Here is a 20,357-nt window from a genome sequence, read left to right as displayed (position 1 = left end):
TAACCACTTTTTTGTTTTCAGGTACGCCATTCAGCTGCAGAGCGGATTTATTTTTCTTGACAGCAACAGCGTTTGCTCCCACGATACATAAAGCTGTGACTCCAGCGCTGTCGGAGGTGATTTCACCACCACAGTTACATACTTCAGCATATATGCCGAAGTGTGGGGGCAGGAGTGGGTGGAGGAGTGATTTGCTCCTGCCTTTTGCGGGAGGATGCCCCCATGCTTCGGCATATATATATTTTAGGTAGGCACAGGCTGCGTTAAATGTTTTATTTTTTACTATGTTTTTTTTTTGTATTTGCTTTGCAGGTATGGTAAGTATTACTGTTATATTGTAATGTTACTTTGTTTTTTGTTAACCATCATTTGCTTAGCAGGTAAGCCATTCAGTTGCAGCGCGGATTTATCTTGACAGCAACAGCGTTTGCTCCCACGATACATAAAACCGTGACTCCAGCGCTGTCGGAGGTGATTTCACCACCACAGTTACATACTTCAGCATATATGCCGAAGTGTGGGGGCAGCAGTGGGTGGAGGAGCGATTTGCTCCTGCCTTTTGCGGGAGGATGCCCCCATGCTTCGGCATATATAAACTGTGCATGTATGCCCATCATTAGAAGTGGGTGGATGAAGGGAGGTATTCTAATGGTGGGCATACCCACCGATCAATATCTTTTTTTAGTTCAGCTCACAGGCTGCATGAAAAAAAAGTTTACAATATATGCCCAACAAGGACCAGCAACGTACTGGTATGTTGCTGGACTTTGAGTGGTTATACCAGAATGATGCCTGCAGGTTTAGGTATCATCTTGGTATCATTCTTTTCAGCCAGCGGTCGCCTTTCATGTAAAAGCAATCCTAGCGGCTAATTAGCCTCTAGACTGCTTTTACAAGCAGTGGGAGGGAATACACCCCCAACGTCTTCCATGTTTTTCTCTGGCTCTCCTGTCCCAACAGGGAACCTGAAAATGCAGCCAGTGATTCAGCCAGCTGACCATAGAGCTGATCAGAGACCAGAATGGCTCCAAACATCTCTATGGCCTAAGAAACCGGAAGCTACGAGCATTTCATGACTTAGATTTCACAGGATGTAAACAGCGCCATTGGGAAATTGGGAAAGCATTTTATCACACCGATCTTGGTGTGGTCAGATGCTTTGAGGGCAGAGGAGAGATCTAGGGTCTAATAGACCCCAATTTTTTCAAAAAAAGAGTACCCGTCACTACCTATTGCTATCATAGGGGATATTTACATTCCCTGAGATAACAATAAAAATTATTTAAAAAAAATAAAAATGAAAGTAACAGTTTAAAAATAAGATAAAAAAGAAAAAAAAAAAAAGCACCCCTGTTCCCCCCCCTCCTCTCGCGCAAAGGCGAACGCAAGCGTCGGTCTGGCGTCAAATGTAAAGAGCAATTGCACCATGCATGTGAGGTATCACCGTGAAGGTCAGATCGAGGGCAGTAATTTTAGCAGTAGACCTCTGTAAATCTAAAGTGGTAACCTGTAAAGGCTTTTAAAAATGTATTTAGTTTGTCGCCACTGCACGTTTGTGCGCAATTTTAAAGCATGTCATGTTTGGTATCCATGTACTCGGCCTAAGATCATCTTTTTTATTTCATCAAACATTTGGGCAATATAGTGCATTTTAGAACATTAAAATGTGTTTTTCCCAAAAAAATGTGTTTGAAAAATCGCTGCGCAAATACTGTGTGGAAAAAAAAATGAAACACCCACCATTTTAATCTGTAGGGCTTTTGCTTTAAAAAAATATATAATGTTTGGGGGTTCAAAGTAATTTTCTTGCAAAAAAAAATAATTTTTTCATGTAAACAAAAAGTGTCAGAAAGGGCTTTGTCTTCAAGTGGTTAGAAGAGTGGGTGATGTGTGACATAAGCTTCTAAATCTTGTGCATAAAATGCAAGGACAGTTCAAAACCCCCCCAAATGACCCCATTTTGGAAAGTAGACACCCCAAGCTATTTGCTGAGAGGCATGTCGAGTCCATGGAATATTTTATATTGTGGCACAAGTTGCGGGAAAAAGACAATTTTTTTTTTTTTTTTTGCACAAAGTTGTCACTAAATGATATATTGCTCAAACATGCCATGGGAATATGTGAAATTACACCCCAAAATAAATTGTTGCTTCTCCTGAGTACGGGGATACCACATGTGTGAGATTTTTTGGGAGCCTAGCCGCGTACGGGACCCCGAAAACCAAGCACCGCCTTCAGGCTTTCTAAGGGCGTAAATTTTTTATTTCACTCTTCACTGCCTATCACAGTTTCGGAGGCCATGGAATGCCCAGATGGCACAACCCCCCCCCCAAATGACCCCATTTTGGAAAATAAACACCCAAAGCCATTTGCTGAGAGGTATACTGAGTATTTTGAAGACCTCACTTTTTGTCACAAACTTTTGAAAATTGAAAAAAAAATAAATTTTTCTTGTCTTTCTTCATTTTCAAAAACAAATGAGAGCTGCAAAATACTCACCATGCCTCTCAGCAAATAGCTTGGGGTGTCTACTTTCCAAAATGGGGTCATTTTGGGGGGTTTTGTGCTATCTTGGCATTTTATGGCCTTCGAAACTGATAGGTAGTGAGGAGTGAAATAAAAAATGTACGCCCTTAGAAATCCTGAAGGCGGTGATTGGATTTCGGGGCCCCGTATGAAGCTAGGCTTCCAAAAAGTGCCACACATGTGGTATCCCCGTACTCAGGAGAAGCAGCAGAATGTATTTTGGGGTGTAATTCCACATATGCCCATGGCATGTTTGAGCAATATATAATTTAGTGACAACTTTGTGCAAAAAAAAAAAAAATTGTCACTTTCCCGCAACTTGTGTCAAAATATAAAATATTCCATGGACTCAACATGCCTCTCAGCAAATAGCTTGGGGTGTCTACTTTCCAAAATGGGGTCATTTGGGGGGGGGGGTTGTGTTATCTGGGCATTTTATGGCCTTCAAAACTGTGATAGGTAGTGAGGAGTGAAATCAAAAATTTACGACCTTAGAAATCCTGAAGGCAGTGAGTGGTTTTCGGGGCCCCGGACGCGGCTAGGCTCCCAAAAAGTCCTAAAACATGTGGTATCCCCGTACTCAGGAGAAGCAGCAGAATGTATTTTGGGGTGCAATTCCACATATGCCCATGGCCTGTGTGAGCAATATATCATTTAGTGACAACTTTTTGTAATTTTTTTTTTTGTCAATCACTTGGGACAAAAAAAATAAATATTCAATGGGCTCAACATGCCTCTCAGCAATTTCCTTGGGGTGTCTACTTTCCAAAATGGGGTCATTTGGGGGGGGGGGGTTGTGTTATCTGGGCATTTTATGGCCTTCAAAACTGTGATAGGTAGTGAGGAGTGAAATCAAAAATTTAAGACCTTAGAAATCCTGAAGGCGGTGAGTGGTTTTCGGGGCCCCGGACGCGGCTAGGCTCCCAAAAAGTCCTAAAACATGTGGTACTCAGGAGAAGCAGCAGAATGTATTTTGGGGTGCAATTCCACATATGCCCATGGCCTGTGTGAGCAATATATCATTTAGTGACAACTTTTTGTAATTTTTTTTTTGTCATTAATCACTTGGGACAAAAAAAATAAATATTCAATGGGCTCAACATGCCTCTCAGCAATTTCCTTGGGGTGTCTACTTTCCAAAATGGGGTCATTTGGGGGGGTTTTGTACTGCCCTGCCATTTTAGCACCTCAAGAAATGACAGGCAGTCATAAACTAAAAGCTGTGTAAATTCCAGAAAATGTACCCTAGTTTGTAGACGCTATAACTTTTGCGCAAACCAATAAATATACGCTTATTGACATTTTTTTTACCAAAGACATGTGGCCGAATACATTTTGGCCTAAATGTATGACTAAAATTGAGTTTATTGGATTTTTTTTTATAACAAAAAGTAGAAAATATAATTTTTTTTCAAAATTTGTCTTTTTCCGTTTATAGCGCAAAAAATAAAAATGGCAGAGGTGATCAAATACCATCAAAAGAAAGCTCTATTTGTGGGAAGAAAAGGATGCAAATTTCGTTTGGGTACAGCATTGCATGACCGCGCAATTAGCAGTTAAAGTGACGCAGTGCCAAATTGGAAAAAGTCCTCTGGTCTTTAGACAGCCAAATGGTCCGGGGCTGAAGTGGTTAAATAGTGTTTTAAAGTAATTCTCTATCAATTTTTTTTTTTTTTTTTCATCTAAACAAAAAGTGTCAGAAAGGACTTGGTGGTTCAAGTGGTTAGAAGAGTGGGTGATGTGTCGCATAAGCTTCTAATGTTGGGCATAAAATACAAGGACAGTTAAAAAAACCCAAATTACCTCTGTTTGGAAAGTAGCCACCCCAAGCTATTTACTGAGAGGCATGTTGAGTCCAAGGAATATTTTATATTTTGCCACAAGTGTCAGGGAAAATTACAAATTTTTTTTTACACAAAGTTGTCACTAAATGATATATTGCTCACACATGGCATGGGTAAATGCGAAATTACACCCCAAAATACATTCTGCTGCTTCTCCTGAGCACGGGGATGCCACGTGTGAGATTTTACATAACATATACAAGACATAATAGCGAGAGACTGCATTACACAGCCAAGAATCATACATAGGACAAGGATCCATGGACCCTATAAACCCAAAAAGGTGGTGACCCAGCAGCCTCTCTCGCCAACACACCAGGTAATACTGACCCTCCCAGTATGTTGCACTTTTGTATTACGGGGGGGGGGGGGGGACACAAATGTTGAACTCCAAAACGGAGAAAAAGAGAAAAGGAAGAGGGCAGGGAGAAGGAAAAAAACCCTCCCATCTGGGCTATACTACTGTTCTATGGTGAGAAAAAGTATGGAGTCCAGATTCCAATATTCCTATTTAAAGTGGATGTAAACCCACTAAAAAAAAAAAATAAAAAAATAAAAAAAATCTAACACCTGCAAGCATACTAGCTCATTATGTAATACTCACCTGAGATCGAAGCCCTTGCTGCGGTGCCCGTACACCTCTCCGGCGACCGACATCACTCCCAGGCGTTATTTTGGGGTATCGCGGCCCCGGCGCTGTGATTGACCGGAGCCACGATGACGTCTCACTCACTGAAGCAACGGCACATATGTGCCATTGCTTCAGTTTGTGTCAGTGTCAGGGCTGGCTCAGCCCTTCCTTCTCTGAGCTGGCTGCTCAGGTGTCGGCTAATTACCAGTTCTCATCTCTCTCCTCAGTTAACCAGCTGTTGTGGATCTGCTAGTCAGTCCCGCCTACTTAACCTGTTGCCCTCCGCCCACCGTCATATGACGGCGGAGCGGCTCTTGTTCTGCCCTGCTCTGTCGGTGTCGCCGTGTCCCCGGGACACAGTGCGTCACCGACAGGGGTGAACAGCCATTGGGCATGGCTGTTCACCATGTGATCGGCCGCGATTACGTCACGGCCGATTACAAAGTGGTATTCCCTCTTTAGACCGCACATGCGCGCGATCGGGAGAGCACAGCGTGGACACGTCGTGTTTCCAGGAACACGGCTTGTCACCAACAAGGGTAAACAGCCAATGGCTGGCGGCTGTTTACCACGTGATCGGCTGTGATACGTTCATAGCCGATTACTACATGTAAACAGATCGGCTCTTCTCTCCTCACACACCATTTCCAGTGTGAGGAGAGAAGAGCCAGGAGCAGTGAGTGACCGATCTATGTGTGTTTTGTAGTGTACTGCACAAACACCACAAAGAGAACCTGTCACATCGCCCCCCCCTTTACAGCTGCCACCCAACAGTGCCCACAAAGTGCCCCTGCCACCCAACAGTGCCCACAAAGTGCCCCTGCCACCCAACAGTGCCCACAAAGTGCCCCTGCCACCCAACAGTGCCCACAAAGTGCCCCTGCCACCCAACAGTGCCCACAAAGTGCCCCTGCCACCCAACAGTGCCCACAAAGTGCCCCTGCCACCCAACAGTGCCCACAAAGTGCCCCTGCCACCCAACAGTGCCCACAAAGTGCCCCTGCCACCCAACAGTGCCCACAAAGTGCCCCTGCCACCCAACAGTGCCCACAAAGTGCCCCTGCCACCCAACAGTGCCCACAAAGTGCCCCTGCCACCCAACAGTGCCCACAAAGTGCCCCTGCCACCCAACAGTGCCCACAAAGTGCCCCTGTCACTCATCAGTGCCTGCCATCGGTGACCCATCCATGACCCTCAGCTGTCACCTATCAGTCCCATAAAGTGAACCAACCACCATCAGAGACTGCCATCAGTGACTGTCACCCACCAGTGACCGTCGCACGTCACCTGCTACCTACCAGTGACCGTCACAAGTCACCTGTCACCCATCAGTGACCGTCACAAGTCACCGATCACCTGTCGCCCATCAGTAACCGTAATTTGTCACCTGTTGCACAGCCCATCAGAAAAAATGTCCAAAAGATTCTATACAAGTGAGGAGGCGTTCCAGATCCTCTCCATGACTGATGAGAGCAGCGGGGAGTTCTCATCAGATTCAAATGCCAATTCCAATTGTGAATCAAATTCAGCATTTGAACCGATCAATAGTAGTGGATCAGCAAACGAATCAGAGGAAGAATGGATCCCTCCTAAAAGAGCACGACGCTCTGGAAACCAGGCAGCCACCAGCAATATACCCAAGGATCAAATTCCCAGGCCCAGTACCAGCACTGCTGCCAGCAATAGACCCCAAAACCAAAGGCCCAGTACCAGAGCTCTCACCAGCGAAAGTCCACAAGAAATGCCCAGTACCAGCACTTCCGCAGCATCACGCCCAAATGCCAGCACAGAAACTCCAACTACCAGCACTGGAGTGCCACGTCACCCAAGAACCAGGGCCGCTACGCATCTCCCAGATGGTCTTGCCAATCCAACATGGCTGCCTTCCGACTCAGGATCAGCAAGAATTCCCCCTTTCACCGCAGCACCAGGTGTGCAGGCCAATACCCAAAATTTTTCTGAAATTGATTGTTTTAATTTATTTTTGCCCAACACTTTGCTGCAACTCATCGTGGACCAGACCAATTTATATGCCCAGCAGCATATTGCCAACAACCCCCAATCTTCACACGCCCGTCCATTTGAGTGGAAGGATTTGACTCTGGAGGAGTTCAAAATGTTTATGGGCCTCACCATAAACATGGGGCTTACAAAAAAAAAAAAATAATGAAGGAAATGCCTATTGGTCCACCCACCCCATGCCCATTTATTCTTCTGTAATGTCCAGTCCCGATACGAGAAAATGTGCTTTGTTCACTTCAGTGACAACACCCAGTGCCCTCCCCGCAATCATCCAAATTACGATAAATTATATAAAATTCGCCCACTCAATTTCTTTTCCCAACGATTTGCAGAACTCTATGTTCCCGATAAGCATATATGTGTAGATGAGTCCCTGGTACCCTTTTCAGGCCAGTTAGGAATAAAACAATACATTCCTAGCAAAAGGGCCAAATACGGAGTGAAATTTTATAAGCTTTGCGAGAGAGTCACGGGATATCTGTATGCATTCCGCATATACGAAGGAAGAGATTCCCAGCTCCAGCCCCCTGAGTGCCCGGCCTACATGGGCACAACTGGTAAAATTGTATGGGACCTGGCATACCCACTGCTGAAGAAAGGTTAAAACATATACCTGGATAACTTCCAAACAAGCCTGCCCCTTTTCAAACACCTATACCCCGCACAAACCCTGGCCTATGGAACCTCCAGAAAGAATAGGAAGGGCTTCCCACAAGCCATAGTAAATAAGAAATTGCGAAGGGGAGAAAGAGCAACTTTGAGATGCAACAAAGTGTTGGCCTTGAGGTGGAAGGATACCAGGAATGTGTACATGATGTCCACCATCCATGACGACACTACAGTTTAAGTTCAGAGAAGACGAGTGAATTTCAATGACCAAATGCTTCAGCCCTATTTAGCAATAAGGAGATTTCTGGTACAAGAAAGTAGCACTCTAATTTGGCCATTTATAATGCCTACATAATTTACCCCAAATCCACCGAAAGCCCTGCCCACTTCTCAAAATTCATTGAAGAAGTCGTCACGTCCCTCAACTACCATCAAAGACCCCCCCCCAGAAAACCTTCGCTCTGATGCTGTTAGCAGACTTCATGAACGCCACTTCCCGGACCACGTTCCACCATCTGAAGCAGGCCGAAGACGCCAAAAAAGATGTTGAGTATGCAGCAGTAAAGGATTTCTAAGATATACCATCGGGACCAGTGTCCCCTTGAACCCGGCCTTTGCATTGGTGAATGCTTCAGACTATATCACACATCCCTAAAATATTAGCCCATAGTCTTAACCATTTCCCCATTTTCATCATCTGTGCTGACCATTTCCCATGCTTCCTCAAATAACCATGCCACTGCCTTCTAAGTGAACTGACCCTGGCCTGTTTGACTATGCCTCTGCCAATCCTTTGGACTGCTTACATGTGAACTGACCATGGCCTGTTTTACCAACTACGCTTCTGCCTACCACTTGGAGTTGCTTGCACATCATCTGACCCTGGCCTGTTTTATGGACTATGCTATTGCCTATCGCTCGGACTGATTTGTTGCCCTGCTACTGTAGGACACAGGGGTCTCACATGTGAGGAGCTCCAGAAATGTTTTTCCGGATGGAGAAAATTTTTTTTGTTGTCTACGAGTTTCGTAATTTCCGGATTAGGGTCTGGAGTCCGGAGGCTTCATAGAGATTTGGGTGGGTCAAAGCCACTACCCCTGTGCACGGGTCTTACCCGATTGTGGCCCTCAGCCTGCTGCTGACTTACTGCCGCCATCCCCCTGCCTGCAGCATAAACCGACCACACCTCTGCCTACTACCTAGACTATGGAAATAATTAGCTGTAGCAAGAGGCAATATTTTACAAAGGGCTGGAGAGCGGTACAATAATGAGTGCAGGGAGGTAACGGTGTACCAGGATCAATATTATGGCTGTGCTGGCTGTCTCTGCCTGGACAATTTCTATGGACAAATGCTTTGGCTGTGCTGATGATATCCTTGTGCTGACTATAGACAATATTCCTGCCTGCTGCCTGGATAATTACCATTGTTGCCAAGCCCATCCCTGCCTGCTGCCAGCACCAATTCTCTCCTCTGGAAACCACAGGTAATACTTTTTTTACCCTTTCCTCAATAGAATTTATTTTGAAGTGTAATTTTTGGTATGTAAATGCTATGTGTTAGAAATATAAGGGATTTCTAAAATAATAGGTTGTCAGGAAATTAGAGTTCAAAAGACTCATTATGCCTCAGATTATACGTTGGGGCGTCTGCTTTCCAAAATGGGGTCATTTTGTGGGCATTTCCATTGTCTTGGGGCTCCAGGGCCTTCAAAACTAATAGGTGGTTGAGAAATGAGACGTGTAATTTATGCTTGTATAAAGCCTGAAGGTGCTACTTCCCTGGCGGGCCTTTGTAAGTGGCCAGGCTGTGTAAAAGTCTCAAACATGTGGTATCGCCATACTCAGGAGGAGTAGCAGAATGTATTTTGGGGTGTTATTTTTGCTATGTACATGCTATGTGCTGGAAATATCTTTAAATTGGACAACTTTGTGGAAAAAAAAAAAAAAGTTTATTTTTTTTTTCCACAATTTCCAAAAACTTCTGGAAAAAAAATGAACCGTTCAAAAGACTCATTATATGCCTCAGATTATACGTTGGGGTGTCTGCTTTCCAAAATGGGGTCATTTTGTGGGCATTTGTACTTTCCTGGCTTGTTAGTGTCTCAAGAAATGAGATAGGTCTTCAGTACATCAGGTGTGATTAGGTGTGATCAATTTTCAATGATTTGCACCATAGCTTGTAGACTCTAACTTTCACAAAGACCAAATAATATACACTAATTAGGGCCATTTTTACCAAAGATATGTAGTCGTATAAATATTGGCCAAAATTTATGAAGAAACATTACTAATTTGCAAAATTTTATGACAAAGAAAGGCATTTTTTCACCATATTTTCAGTCTTTTTTTATTTACAGCACAAAAAATAAAAAACCCACTAGTGATTAAATGCCACCAAAAGAAAGCTCTATTTGTGTGAAAAAAATGACACAAATTTCATTTGGGTACAGTGTTGCATGACTGAGTAATTGTCAAAGTGTGAGCACTGAAAGCTTAAAATTGGTTTGGGCAGGAAGGGGGTGAAAGTGCCCTGTAGGCAAGTGGTTAAAGATCTCTGGCTCACTTCATTCCTGCCTTCGCCTTGGTCACATCACAAGAAACCATCTCCAGCGTTCCTGTTTAAAGATTGGCTTTGCTGACATCCCTTCTGGCTCCTTATCCTGCTTGCTGTTCCTCTACTTGGATCCCTGACTTCTGGCCTGGCCGATTACCCGATCTGGTTACTGAACTCTGGCTTGGCTGATTACCCAATCTGGTTACTGAACTCTGGCTTGGCTGATTACCCAATCTGGTTACTAAACTCTGGCTTGGCTGATTACCCAATCTGGTTACTGAACTCTGGCTTGGCTGAATACCCAATCTGGTTACTGAACTCTGGCTTGGCTGATTACCCAATCTGGTTACTGAACTCTGGCTATGCTTTGACTATGCTTACTCCATTTATCTTTTTATTTTTATTAACAAACAAGTGTGATTTTACTGTACTTCTGTCTCGGTTTGGTCCATGGTCTCTGACAGTCAGTGTAGATGTGCCGATGACGGCAAATACAAGGGAGAGTTTAGGAGATATCCTGGGTAGCTACAGGTAAGCCTTAATTTTAGGCTTACCTGTAGCACAAAGTGGTCTGTAAGGGTTAACAACCACTTTACATATCAGTGAGATTCTCTATTTGCTGGATCTCTGAAATTCAGGTGAGCCATTGAGCCTTGTCAGGTGGGTTAGGGCTCTTCCACAGTGCAGGAATGCAAGCCTCTGCTGCATTAAGAAGATGCTTAAGCAATTATTTTTTTCCTTATTAGAAAGCAGCATGTCATGCAGCAGAAAAGCGACTGAATTTCCTCCAAGAGACACCCCGTGAGGGTCTTGAACGTCTGCTCTACCATTGTCTAGAACTCTTTCAATATGGGACACTCCCGAAAAATATAAAGCAGGGTCCCCCTCAGACTCCAGGCACCTCCAGCAGGTACTCAAAACCTGGAGGAACATATGTGAAGCATCACAGGCATCAGGTACCACTTCCGTTCCAGTTGGCTTTGGTGATCGAAAGCAGAAGTTCTCCCTCCCAAAGTCTTCTGGGACACACGACAGGTCCTAGAAGACTTCGGGGCCAGTCACAGAGTGCAGCGACGTTCGAGCATACGCAGTGGGCACCCGGCTGTGAAGCCGCAAGCTGTCACAGCCGGGTGTCCATAGTACCGTAGACACACCGACGGAGGACACAACGCGAACACAGCGCAGGTGAGTGCACCACTGGATTGTGGGACGGGTAAGAGGCTGTTAATTAAAAGTCAGCAGCTACACTTTTTGTAGCTGCTGACTTTTAATAAATAAAAATACGACTGGAACTTTTCTTTAACTAGATTGGGAATTCCTGAGCCTTGTCATGATGATCTTTTTGATATAGTAAGTGTAATCAGGGTTCAGGCAGCTACAGTATATATAGATCTATTTTGTCATTGCACATTTTTTCATAGCAAGGAGTCTTCATATACATTTTTGACATCCCCATAATACCTATACAATACAATTATCCAAATCTAACTCTAATATCCCCTTCTGCCCGTGGTCAGATCAAAGAACCTGCTTTACTATCATGTTCATAGGTCTACTACCCCTATTCTTGGGGACTTAAAGCGATACTAAAGTCTCTGTTTTTGTTTAAAAATAACAAACATGTTACACTAACTTCTCTGTGCAGTGGTTTTGCACAGAGCAGCCCAGATCCTCCTCTTCTGATCCCCCGGCGGCACTCCTGGCCCCTCCCTTCTGCCCCCACAGAAAGCAGCTTACCATAGAGGTACTCAAGCTGATGCCCTGTGTCCATCCATGAACGGAGCCGCGGATCGGCCCCACCCCCTCTCTCCCCTCATTGGCTCATTGACAGCGCAGGCTTAAAATTGCTGGGAGACCATCTACAGACGTCATGTTCCTGCGCTTCTGTGGTGCGCTCGGTGATCGCCGCGTTCGTGAGACACGGCTGATCATAAATCGGGTAAAGGGCCAATCACACCAGGCCCTTTACCATGTGATCTGCTGTCAGCAAATGACAGCTGATCACAGAAATAAGCGGATGCCGGTTATAGTTTTTTTTTTTTCCCCTTCACGCCATCAGCGTGATGCAAAAAAAAGCTGCGGCTTCTATTAGAGCAGTGGTTCTCCACTCCTGTCCTCAGGACCCACTAACAGGCCAGATTTTAAGTATTACCTTGGGGACATGCAGACTAGAATACTGCAATCACTGAGCAGCAAATGATATCACCTATGAAGTATTTCAGTTATCTTGCAAACCTGGCATGTTCGTGGGTCCTGAGGACAGGAGTTGAGAACCACTGTATTAGAGGGACATCGACCCCCTTAGCACCCGAATATGCTGCAAATCAGTGCCAACTAATAGTGCCCATTAGGGCCAGCTAATAGTGCCACCCATCAGTGCGGCCTTATCGGTGCCTCCTGATCAGTGCAGCTCATCAGCGTACATCAGTAAAGGAGAAAAATGATTTGTTTGCAAAATGTGAAAAACGTTTTTTCAAAATTTTCAGTCTTTTTTTGTTAAGCAAAAAATAAAAAAAAAACAGTGGTGATTAAATACTACCAAAATAAAGCTATTTGTGTGAAAACAACGGTAAAAATGTCATATGGGTACAGTGTTGCATGACCGTACAATTGTCATTTAAAGTGTGAGCGTGCTGAAAAATGGAAATTGACCTGGGCAGGAAGGGGGTATAAGTGCCCAGTAAGCAAGTGGTTAAATCGCTTAAAAAATGGATATTCGTCTATTATAAAAAATATTGTCTCTTTACTGACCCCCAAATTGGTACAACTGCATACTTACATTCTTTAGGGACATAACTTGTCTGAGCAACATGTCGCTGCTCCTTAAACCGAACAAAGATCTTACCTCAAAATTTTAAGCCCATTTCGGTTTACAATGATTTGAAGATTTTCATAAGAATTTTGGCCAGTAGACTAGCCTATATTTATAGCCTAATTTCGACAAATCAAATCAGGCTTTATTTTTTTTTTTTAACCATAAACCGACAATGTGAGTGCAAACTCAGGCTCACTTCTGCATAGAAACCAATCGGCTTCTAACCTCAGCTTTTTCAATTAAGCTTTGACAATAAAACCTGGAAGGCGATTGGTTTTTAAGCAGAAGTGAGCCTGATTTTGCACTCTCCAGCATTTGTAAATAAACACCATGTGTCTGGTCAGGAATATTATCCAGGATGCTAACCTCTTTTCTCGTAAAGTTGTGTAGCGCAGCTTGGATATCCATAAAGCTTTTGACAGCTTCACAATGCAGAACACTTTTTCTGTTATGTTATAGATTTCGAGAGGCAAATTTCTTCCTGAATTCCAAGCCTTACACCAGTCTCCAAAAACTCATAAAAAGTTACCCTGGTTGCAACTCTGGGTTTTTTCCCCTACATGGAAAGGGCACGAGGCTTGCTATTTGCACCGGCGATGGAATAGTCGGCCACAGACATTTAATCATCATCCAGATATTATGGGCTATGCTAAGGGCCAAGCTACTTTTAAATTGTACATGTATGCTGACAATGCACTCAACCTACAATCTCATTACCAAATCTCTTGGCTGTACTAACTAAATTTGCAGCTCTATCCCGATAGAAAAGACAACAAAATGTCCTTAGCTGTGAGGAAAACAACATTATGGTATGGCTGCAACGGATCCTTTAAAGTGTCAGAGCAGCCCTGTAACGCACTACTGCTGGCCAAGAAGTTCACATTTCCCATCCTTACTCATACAAGTCAAGGGCCCAGGTGCCAGAGACCACCCCGAAGAATGGGGATGACTGGGAGAGGAGGTAAATTTGAATGGGAACCCTACAGAGGATTGGGCAAAGCCCCTGTCTAAACATGGTAGGGTACTTGTTCCTTCCAAGGGAAGAACCCAGAAAGTGGGGAATACCATCTTCAGGACGACATACTCCCTCCTCAAGGGAGTGTGGTTTCAAGAAAGTCATATGGGAGCAGATCGTCACTACTCTGGACCAGTAGAGCACCCTGTGGTTAAATGCACCTTGTTGTACTGCTGAAAAAAGGGCGGGTACCAAACCCAGAGAGCATTGACAGAGGCCGGCCCCATGTCTATACAGTGTGGTAGGCGTACGGTTCCCCAAGGTGGTCATCAACCCAGAAGTTGCAAGCCACCTAGCCACAATGGCTATAAAATTAAGATAGACGGGGATTTAAAAAAAAATAAAATATAGACTCCCTTGTGTAAAGTATTGGTCATGATCTTCCGGATATAAAACAGAATCGTAAGGCAGAAACCTGCTCTCAGTAGAGGTGTAATTTATCACCTAAGGACACTAGCAAAAAGTGAAGGATTACTGAAAGTGGAAGGGGCTTATATGGGATGTCCCAACAACTTTGTTTGCCAGTTTCCTCACCTAAAGGTGGCAGCATACCCCTGCCACTATGCTGCCTACGTAGCATTGTTATTTAGAACTTTATAGCAGGAGAGAAAATCCTCAAAATTACTGATTCTGCTGCAGGGATTATTCCTGCGGAGTAAATGCCACTACCAGCTTGTGGTTCAAGCAATGAACTAGCACTTAGAGGAGAAGTATAGCCAAAGCTCGTTTGGCTGTACTTCCCCCTATGCATCACAGAAGTGCAATTCATTTTGCACTCCTGTGACCAGTTTTCAGCAGAGAGCAGGCTAAAGTCCGCTCTCTGCTGACGTCACAGAAATCAGTCCAGGCACTGCATCACCCCGACATTGGGAGTCTGGATCCGCCAGGTACCTGGACTGACACCCTGTTCAGCCTCTCAGTGAGCCGCTCAGAGACCGAACCGGCTGCTCCCCGCCCCTCCACAGCTCAGCACTCCAGTGAGCAAGGAGGGAGCAGAGCGGATAGCTGTTGATTGACAGTTAGCAGCTCTCTGCTCTGGGAGTTCTGAAAACTGAGTGATTGGCGGTGTTCGATCACTCGGTTCTCAGTCCAGAGGCGCTATCGGACTGATATTGCATCCACCTAGGTAAGTATGATTCTGCAAATTAAATCCTGTACTTCTCTTTTAAGTTGAAGGTTCGGAGCACAGGGGCTCATCGCTCTGGCAGATTGGATTTCAGACACTAATGTTCTAAAAGATAGTACATTTCTGCAGACACCTCTGCTGTAGAGCGGCAAGATTCTGGCTAAAATAAGAATCACTATTTTTTTTTCTTTAAATAAAGATAGTGATTCTCTCCTGATGCTCGGCAGAACATCTTTCACATTATACAAAAAGATTGGGCTAACTTTCCTGTTTAGTTTTTTTTAATTCATTGAAGTTTATTTTTTCCCATAAAATAGCATTTGAAAGACTGCTGTGCAAATACAGTGACATACAATATTGCAATCACTGCCATTTTATTCTCTAGGGTCTCTGCTAAATTATATATTTGGGGGTTCTAAGTAATTTCCTAGCTAAAAATAGACTTTTAAAGTGTCGGAAAAAGGCTTATGCCCTGTACACACGATAGGATTTTCCGACAACAAAACAGTGGATTTTTTTCCGAAGGATGTTGGCTCCAACTTGTCTTGCACACGGTCACACAAACGTTGTCGGAAATTCCGAACGTCAAGAACGTGGACACGTATGATGATCCAAGAAAAATGAAGTTCAATAGCCAGTGCGGCTACTCCGATTCCGAGCATGGACTTTTGTGCACACGTTAGGAATTTCCGACAAGTTTTGTTGTTGGAAAATTGGATAACCTGCTTTCAAACATTTGTTGGCGGAATTTCCGCCAACAAATGTTCTATGGAGCATACACACTTTTGGACTTTCTGACAACAAGCTCACATCCAACGTTTGTTGTCGGAAAATCCTATGGTGTGTACAGGGCATTAGTCTATAAGTGGTTAAACTGACATTTGCAGACTGAAGTTCATCCCTTTGATCACTAAAAGAACAGAAGGATACAATGTTTCTCTTTATATCTTTCAGCCAGCTGCTTTTTTTTTTTCACAGCTGTGAGCAGAACTGCTCTGCACTTGATACATGAATTGTGGAAATGCTGGATTAACATCATGAGGGAGGTTGAATCGAGATCGCAATTTTTTTTTAACGCTATATTATGCAGCTCTACTCTGCTGTCAATGTCAATAGTTGATCAGCTTTACATTTTGCACAGGCAATTGTTTCAGGGGTTTAGGATTACAAACCTTGTACTGTAAAATAGAAACACTTAAAACAGCAGTGAAAAAAAAAACTACTATCTAGGTTTTAAATTATATTTATTTTAACCCTGTACTTACTCCTTCACTATGAGACAAAGATTCGCCAGGTTCATCCTCCTCCCATTCATCATCACTGTCCACCTCATAGTCCAAAAGAGTCTGGAGTAAAGACATAATTGTTTTCTATATTATACATGTGTATACAGCTATGTAAATCACAGAAACACATAAGAATTTTACAACAGTGCCAAAGAGTGTCAGAGACTAGAGAGGCATGACAAAATACAAAGGGAACATTAGCAGTCTTGTGCCCTCAGAAATGTGTCAGCTGGTAAATCATTGCTATGACTCAGAATATCCCAGTGCAGACACAGAAAACAAGCCCACACACAAACGTTACAAGCTTTTGAAAAAACGTATTTTGATATTTCTAGTCAAGCAGATTGGCACACAGGCTCTCAGACAACACACACAGCATTCTCTTGCATTTAAAAGGTTAACCAAACCACAACATTTATTGTGAAGGGTTTGTGAAAGCATTCGCTTACCATTTTTTTTTTTTTTTTCAATTCCAAACACCAGGATTTTCATTATCCTTAAAGATCAGGCCTGATCCCTGCTAGAATGAGCAGGTAATTTTTTTTTTTTTTTTTTTTTAGCGGTTCAAGCAGTATCTGACAGCCAGGTGCTTTTTAATGTGTACACTACGTAACTGTAAATTTAGTGGCCAAAATGTCCAAAGAAAAGTACACCAGTGAAGAGGCGTACAGGATTCGGAGTATATCAGATGAGAGCGATGGAGAAGCCTTACTGACAGAATCAGGCTCAGAATACAAACCTGTAGTGAGCAGCAGCACCCTGAAAGATAGCTTAGACCAGAAGTAATTAACCTCGGCCCTCCAGCCATTTTGAAACTACAAGTCCCATGAGACATTGCAAGACCCAGACAATCACAGGAATGACTTCTAGAGGCAGAGGCATGATGGGATTTGTAGTTTCACCACAGCTGGAGTGCCCAGATTGCTTAGACCAGTGATGGCGAACCTTGGCACCCCAGATGTTTTGGAACTACATTTCCCATGATGCTCATGCACTCTGCAGTGTAGATGAGCATCATGGGAAATGTAGTTCCAAAATATCTGGGGTGCCAAGGTTCGCCATCACTGGCTTAGACGATGGAGGTTCCTGCTAAGGTAAGGCATACACAACCTCATTCCCAGGTCGCTGAGGTGGTACAATCGCATGATGCTTCTTGTATGCAGCAGAGTGCCAGTACAAGTGCCACGCTACCTTTTGGTGAACTGACAAGCACGAGCGGCCTAGTACATCCTGGTCTTGTACATACCAGCACTGTAGTCACACTTGGTAAATTCTTGGGCTGTCTTTTATGAACTGCACATTTTTGGAAACATACTTCATTCATCTTGCCAACAATTTTGACTAAATTTACTGTGCCTTTGTAGCTCACAATCCCCAAAACATCAGCAATCCACCGCCGTGTTTCACAATAAGAATGGTGTACCTTTCATCATAGGCCTTGTTGACTCCTCTCCAAATGTAGTTATGGTTGTGGCCAAAAAGCTGAATTTTGATCTCATCACTCCAAATGACTGTGCCAGGTTTGAGGCTCGTCTCTGTGCTGTTTGGCGTATTGTAAGCGGGATACTTTGTGGCATTTGTGTAGTAATGGCTTTCTTCTGGCAACTTGACCATGCAGCCCATCTTTCTTCAAGTGCCTCATTGTGCATCTTGAAACAGCCATACCACATGTTTTCAGAGAGTCCTGTATTTCACCTGAAGTTAATGTGGGTTTTACTTTGCATCCAGAACAATTTTCCTGGCAGCTGTGGCTGAAATTTTAGTTGGTCTACCTAACCGTGGTTTGGTTTCAACAGAACCCCTCATTTTCCACTTCTTGATTAGAGTTTGAACACGGCTGATTGGCTTTCACAATTCCTTGGGTATCTTTATATCCCTTTCCTATTTTATACAGTTAAACTACCTCTTCCCGCAGATCCTTTGACAATTCTTTAGCTTTCCCCATGACTCAGAGTCCAGAAACATCAGTGCAGCACTGGATGAAAGATGCAACAGATCACAGGTGAGGATGGTTAGCTTTAATAGCCATTCAAACGGCTTTGTGTCAACTTGTGTGCATCTTATCAGGCCATAATCACCAGGGTATGTAAACCTTTTCAGGGTCATTTGGGTAGTTTCTGTTGCCATGATGACTTAAAGAGTAAACACAGTTGATTGATAATAAATGGCTCCAGCCAAACACTAACCATGAGTGAAAAAAGTTTTTATGTTATGCATATTCTCTGAAAAATGGCCAAGAAATCAAATTCTGCCAGGGTATGTAAACTTATGAGCATAAATATTAATAAAAATATATATACATAGATACACATTGCTCCAAAAAAATTAAAGGAACTCTTTTTAATCAGAGTATAGCATCAAGTCAATTAAACTCCTGGGATATTGGTCTGGTCGGTTAAGTAGCAGGGGGTTGTTAATCAGTTTTAGCTGCTTTGGTGTTAATGAAATTAACCACTTAACGTCCAGCCTCGTTTTTTTTGCTAGAAAATTACTTAGAACACCCAAACATTATATATTGTATTTGCGCAGCGGTCTTACAAGCGCACTTTTTTTGGAAAAAAAAATTTTGAATAAAAAAATAAGACCGCAGTAAAGTTAGCCCAATTTTTTTTTATATTGTGAAAGATAATGTTACGCCGAGTAAATTGATACCCAACATGTCACGCTTCAAAATTGCGCCCGCTCGTGGAATGGCGTCAAACTTTTACCCTCAAAAATCTCCATAGGCAACGTTTAAAAAATTCTACAGGTTGCATGTTTTGCATTACAGAGGAGGTCTAGGGCTAGAATTATTGCTCTCACTCTAACGATCCCGAAGATACCTCACGTGTGGTTTGATCACCGGTTTCATATGCGAGTGCTACTCACGTATGCGTTCACTTCTGCGCGCAAGCTCAACGGGGCGTTTAAAAAAAAATTGTGTCACTTTTATTCCTATTACAAGGAATGTAAACATCTCTTGTAATAGAAAAAAGCATGACAGGTCCTCTTAAATATGAGATCTGGTCAAAGTCCTCAGATCTCATATTTGGACTTAAATGCAATTAAAAAAAAAAAAAAACCACATTGAAAAAATGTGGCTTTAAGACGTATGGGCGGAAGTGACATTTTGACGTCGTTTCCGCCCTGCAGCGTCATGGAGACGGGTGGGCGCCATCTTCCCCTCACTCGTCTCCATGCACAGGACGAGATCGCCTCCGCCGCTGCCAACGGCTCCGGTAAGCTGCGGAGGGCAGCGGATCGTGGCGGGAGGGGGGGGGGCCCTCTCCCGCGACTAATAAAAGTGACCTTGGAGCGAATCCGCCGCAGAGATCACTTTTATCTTGTAGCCGACCGCCGGCCGAAAACGGGGATACGGGGGTTATGGCAGCTAGCTGCTGCCATAATAAAGATATCCGCCCCCAAAGTTAGGACGTAAATGTACATGCGGCGGTTGGCAAGTGGTTAAATTAGCCCTACAAAATTACCTCCAGCAGGCCACTGATGTGAATGTCTCTGACCAATCAGAAACAGACTTCATGAGCATGGCCTGAGGGCCCAACGTCCTCTAGTGGGCCCTGTGCTCACTTGCCCAGCACAATGGACCTCGACTAGCATTTTCTATTGAACACCAGAATTGGCAGATCCACCACTGGCACCCTGTGCTTTTTTTTTTTACAGAGAGCAGGTTCACCCTGAGCACATGTGACAAACATGAAAGGGTCTGGAGAAGCTGTGGAAAATATTATGCTGCCTGTTACATCGTTCAGCATGACCGGTTTGGTGGTGGGTCAGTGATGGTCTGGGGAGGCATATCCATGGAGGGATATCCATGGAGGGATGCACAGACCTCTACAGGCTAGACAACGGCACATTGACTGGCAATAAGTATTGGGATGAAATCCTTGGACCTATTGTCAGACCCTACGCTGGTGCAGTGGGTTCTGG

General features: G+C 43.8%; 1 protein-coding gene across 2 annotated transcripts in view; it reads right to left on the bottom strand.

Annotated features, from left to right (window-relative positions):
- CHAF1A (chromatin assembly factor 1 subunit A) overlaps nucleotides 1-20,357 on the bottom strand; it is a 693,562-nt gene that overhangs the window by 363,964 nt on the left and 309,241 nt on the right. For both annotated transcript variants that reach the window (XM_073594763.1, XM_073594760.1), the window contains exon 9: nucleotides 16,410-16,490. In XM_073594763.1, the coding sequence (XP_073450864.1) occupies nucleotides 16,410-16,490 (81 nt within the window). The remainder of the gene's footprint in view (nucleotides 1-16,409; nucleotides 16,491-20,357) is intronic.

This window comes from Aquarana catesbeiana, linkage group LG01 (assembly GCF_042186555.1).
Source record: "Aquarana catesbeiana isolate 2022-GZ linkage group LG01, ASM4218655v1, whole genome shotgun sequence".
In the NCBI taxonomy this organism is placed as follows: Eukaryota; Metazoa; Chordata; class Amphibia; order Anura; family Ranidae; genus Aquarana; species Aquarana catesbeiana.
The sequence above is the reverse complement of the archived record's forward strand: the minus strand, read 5'-3'. Positions and strand labels throughout refer to the sequence as shown.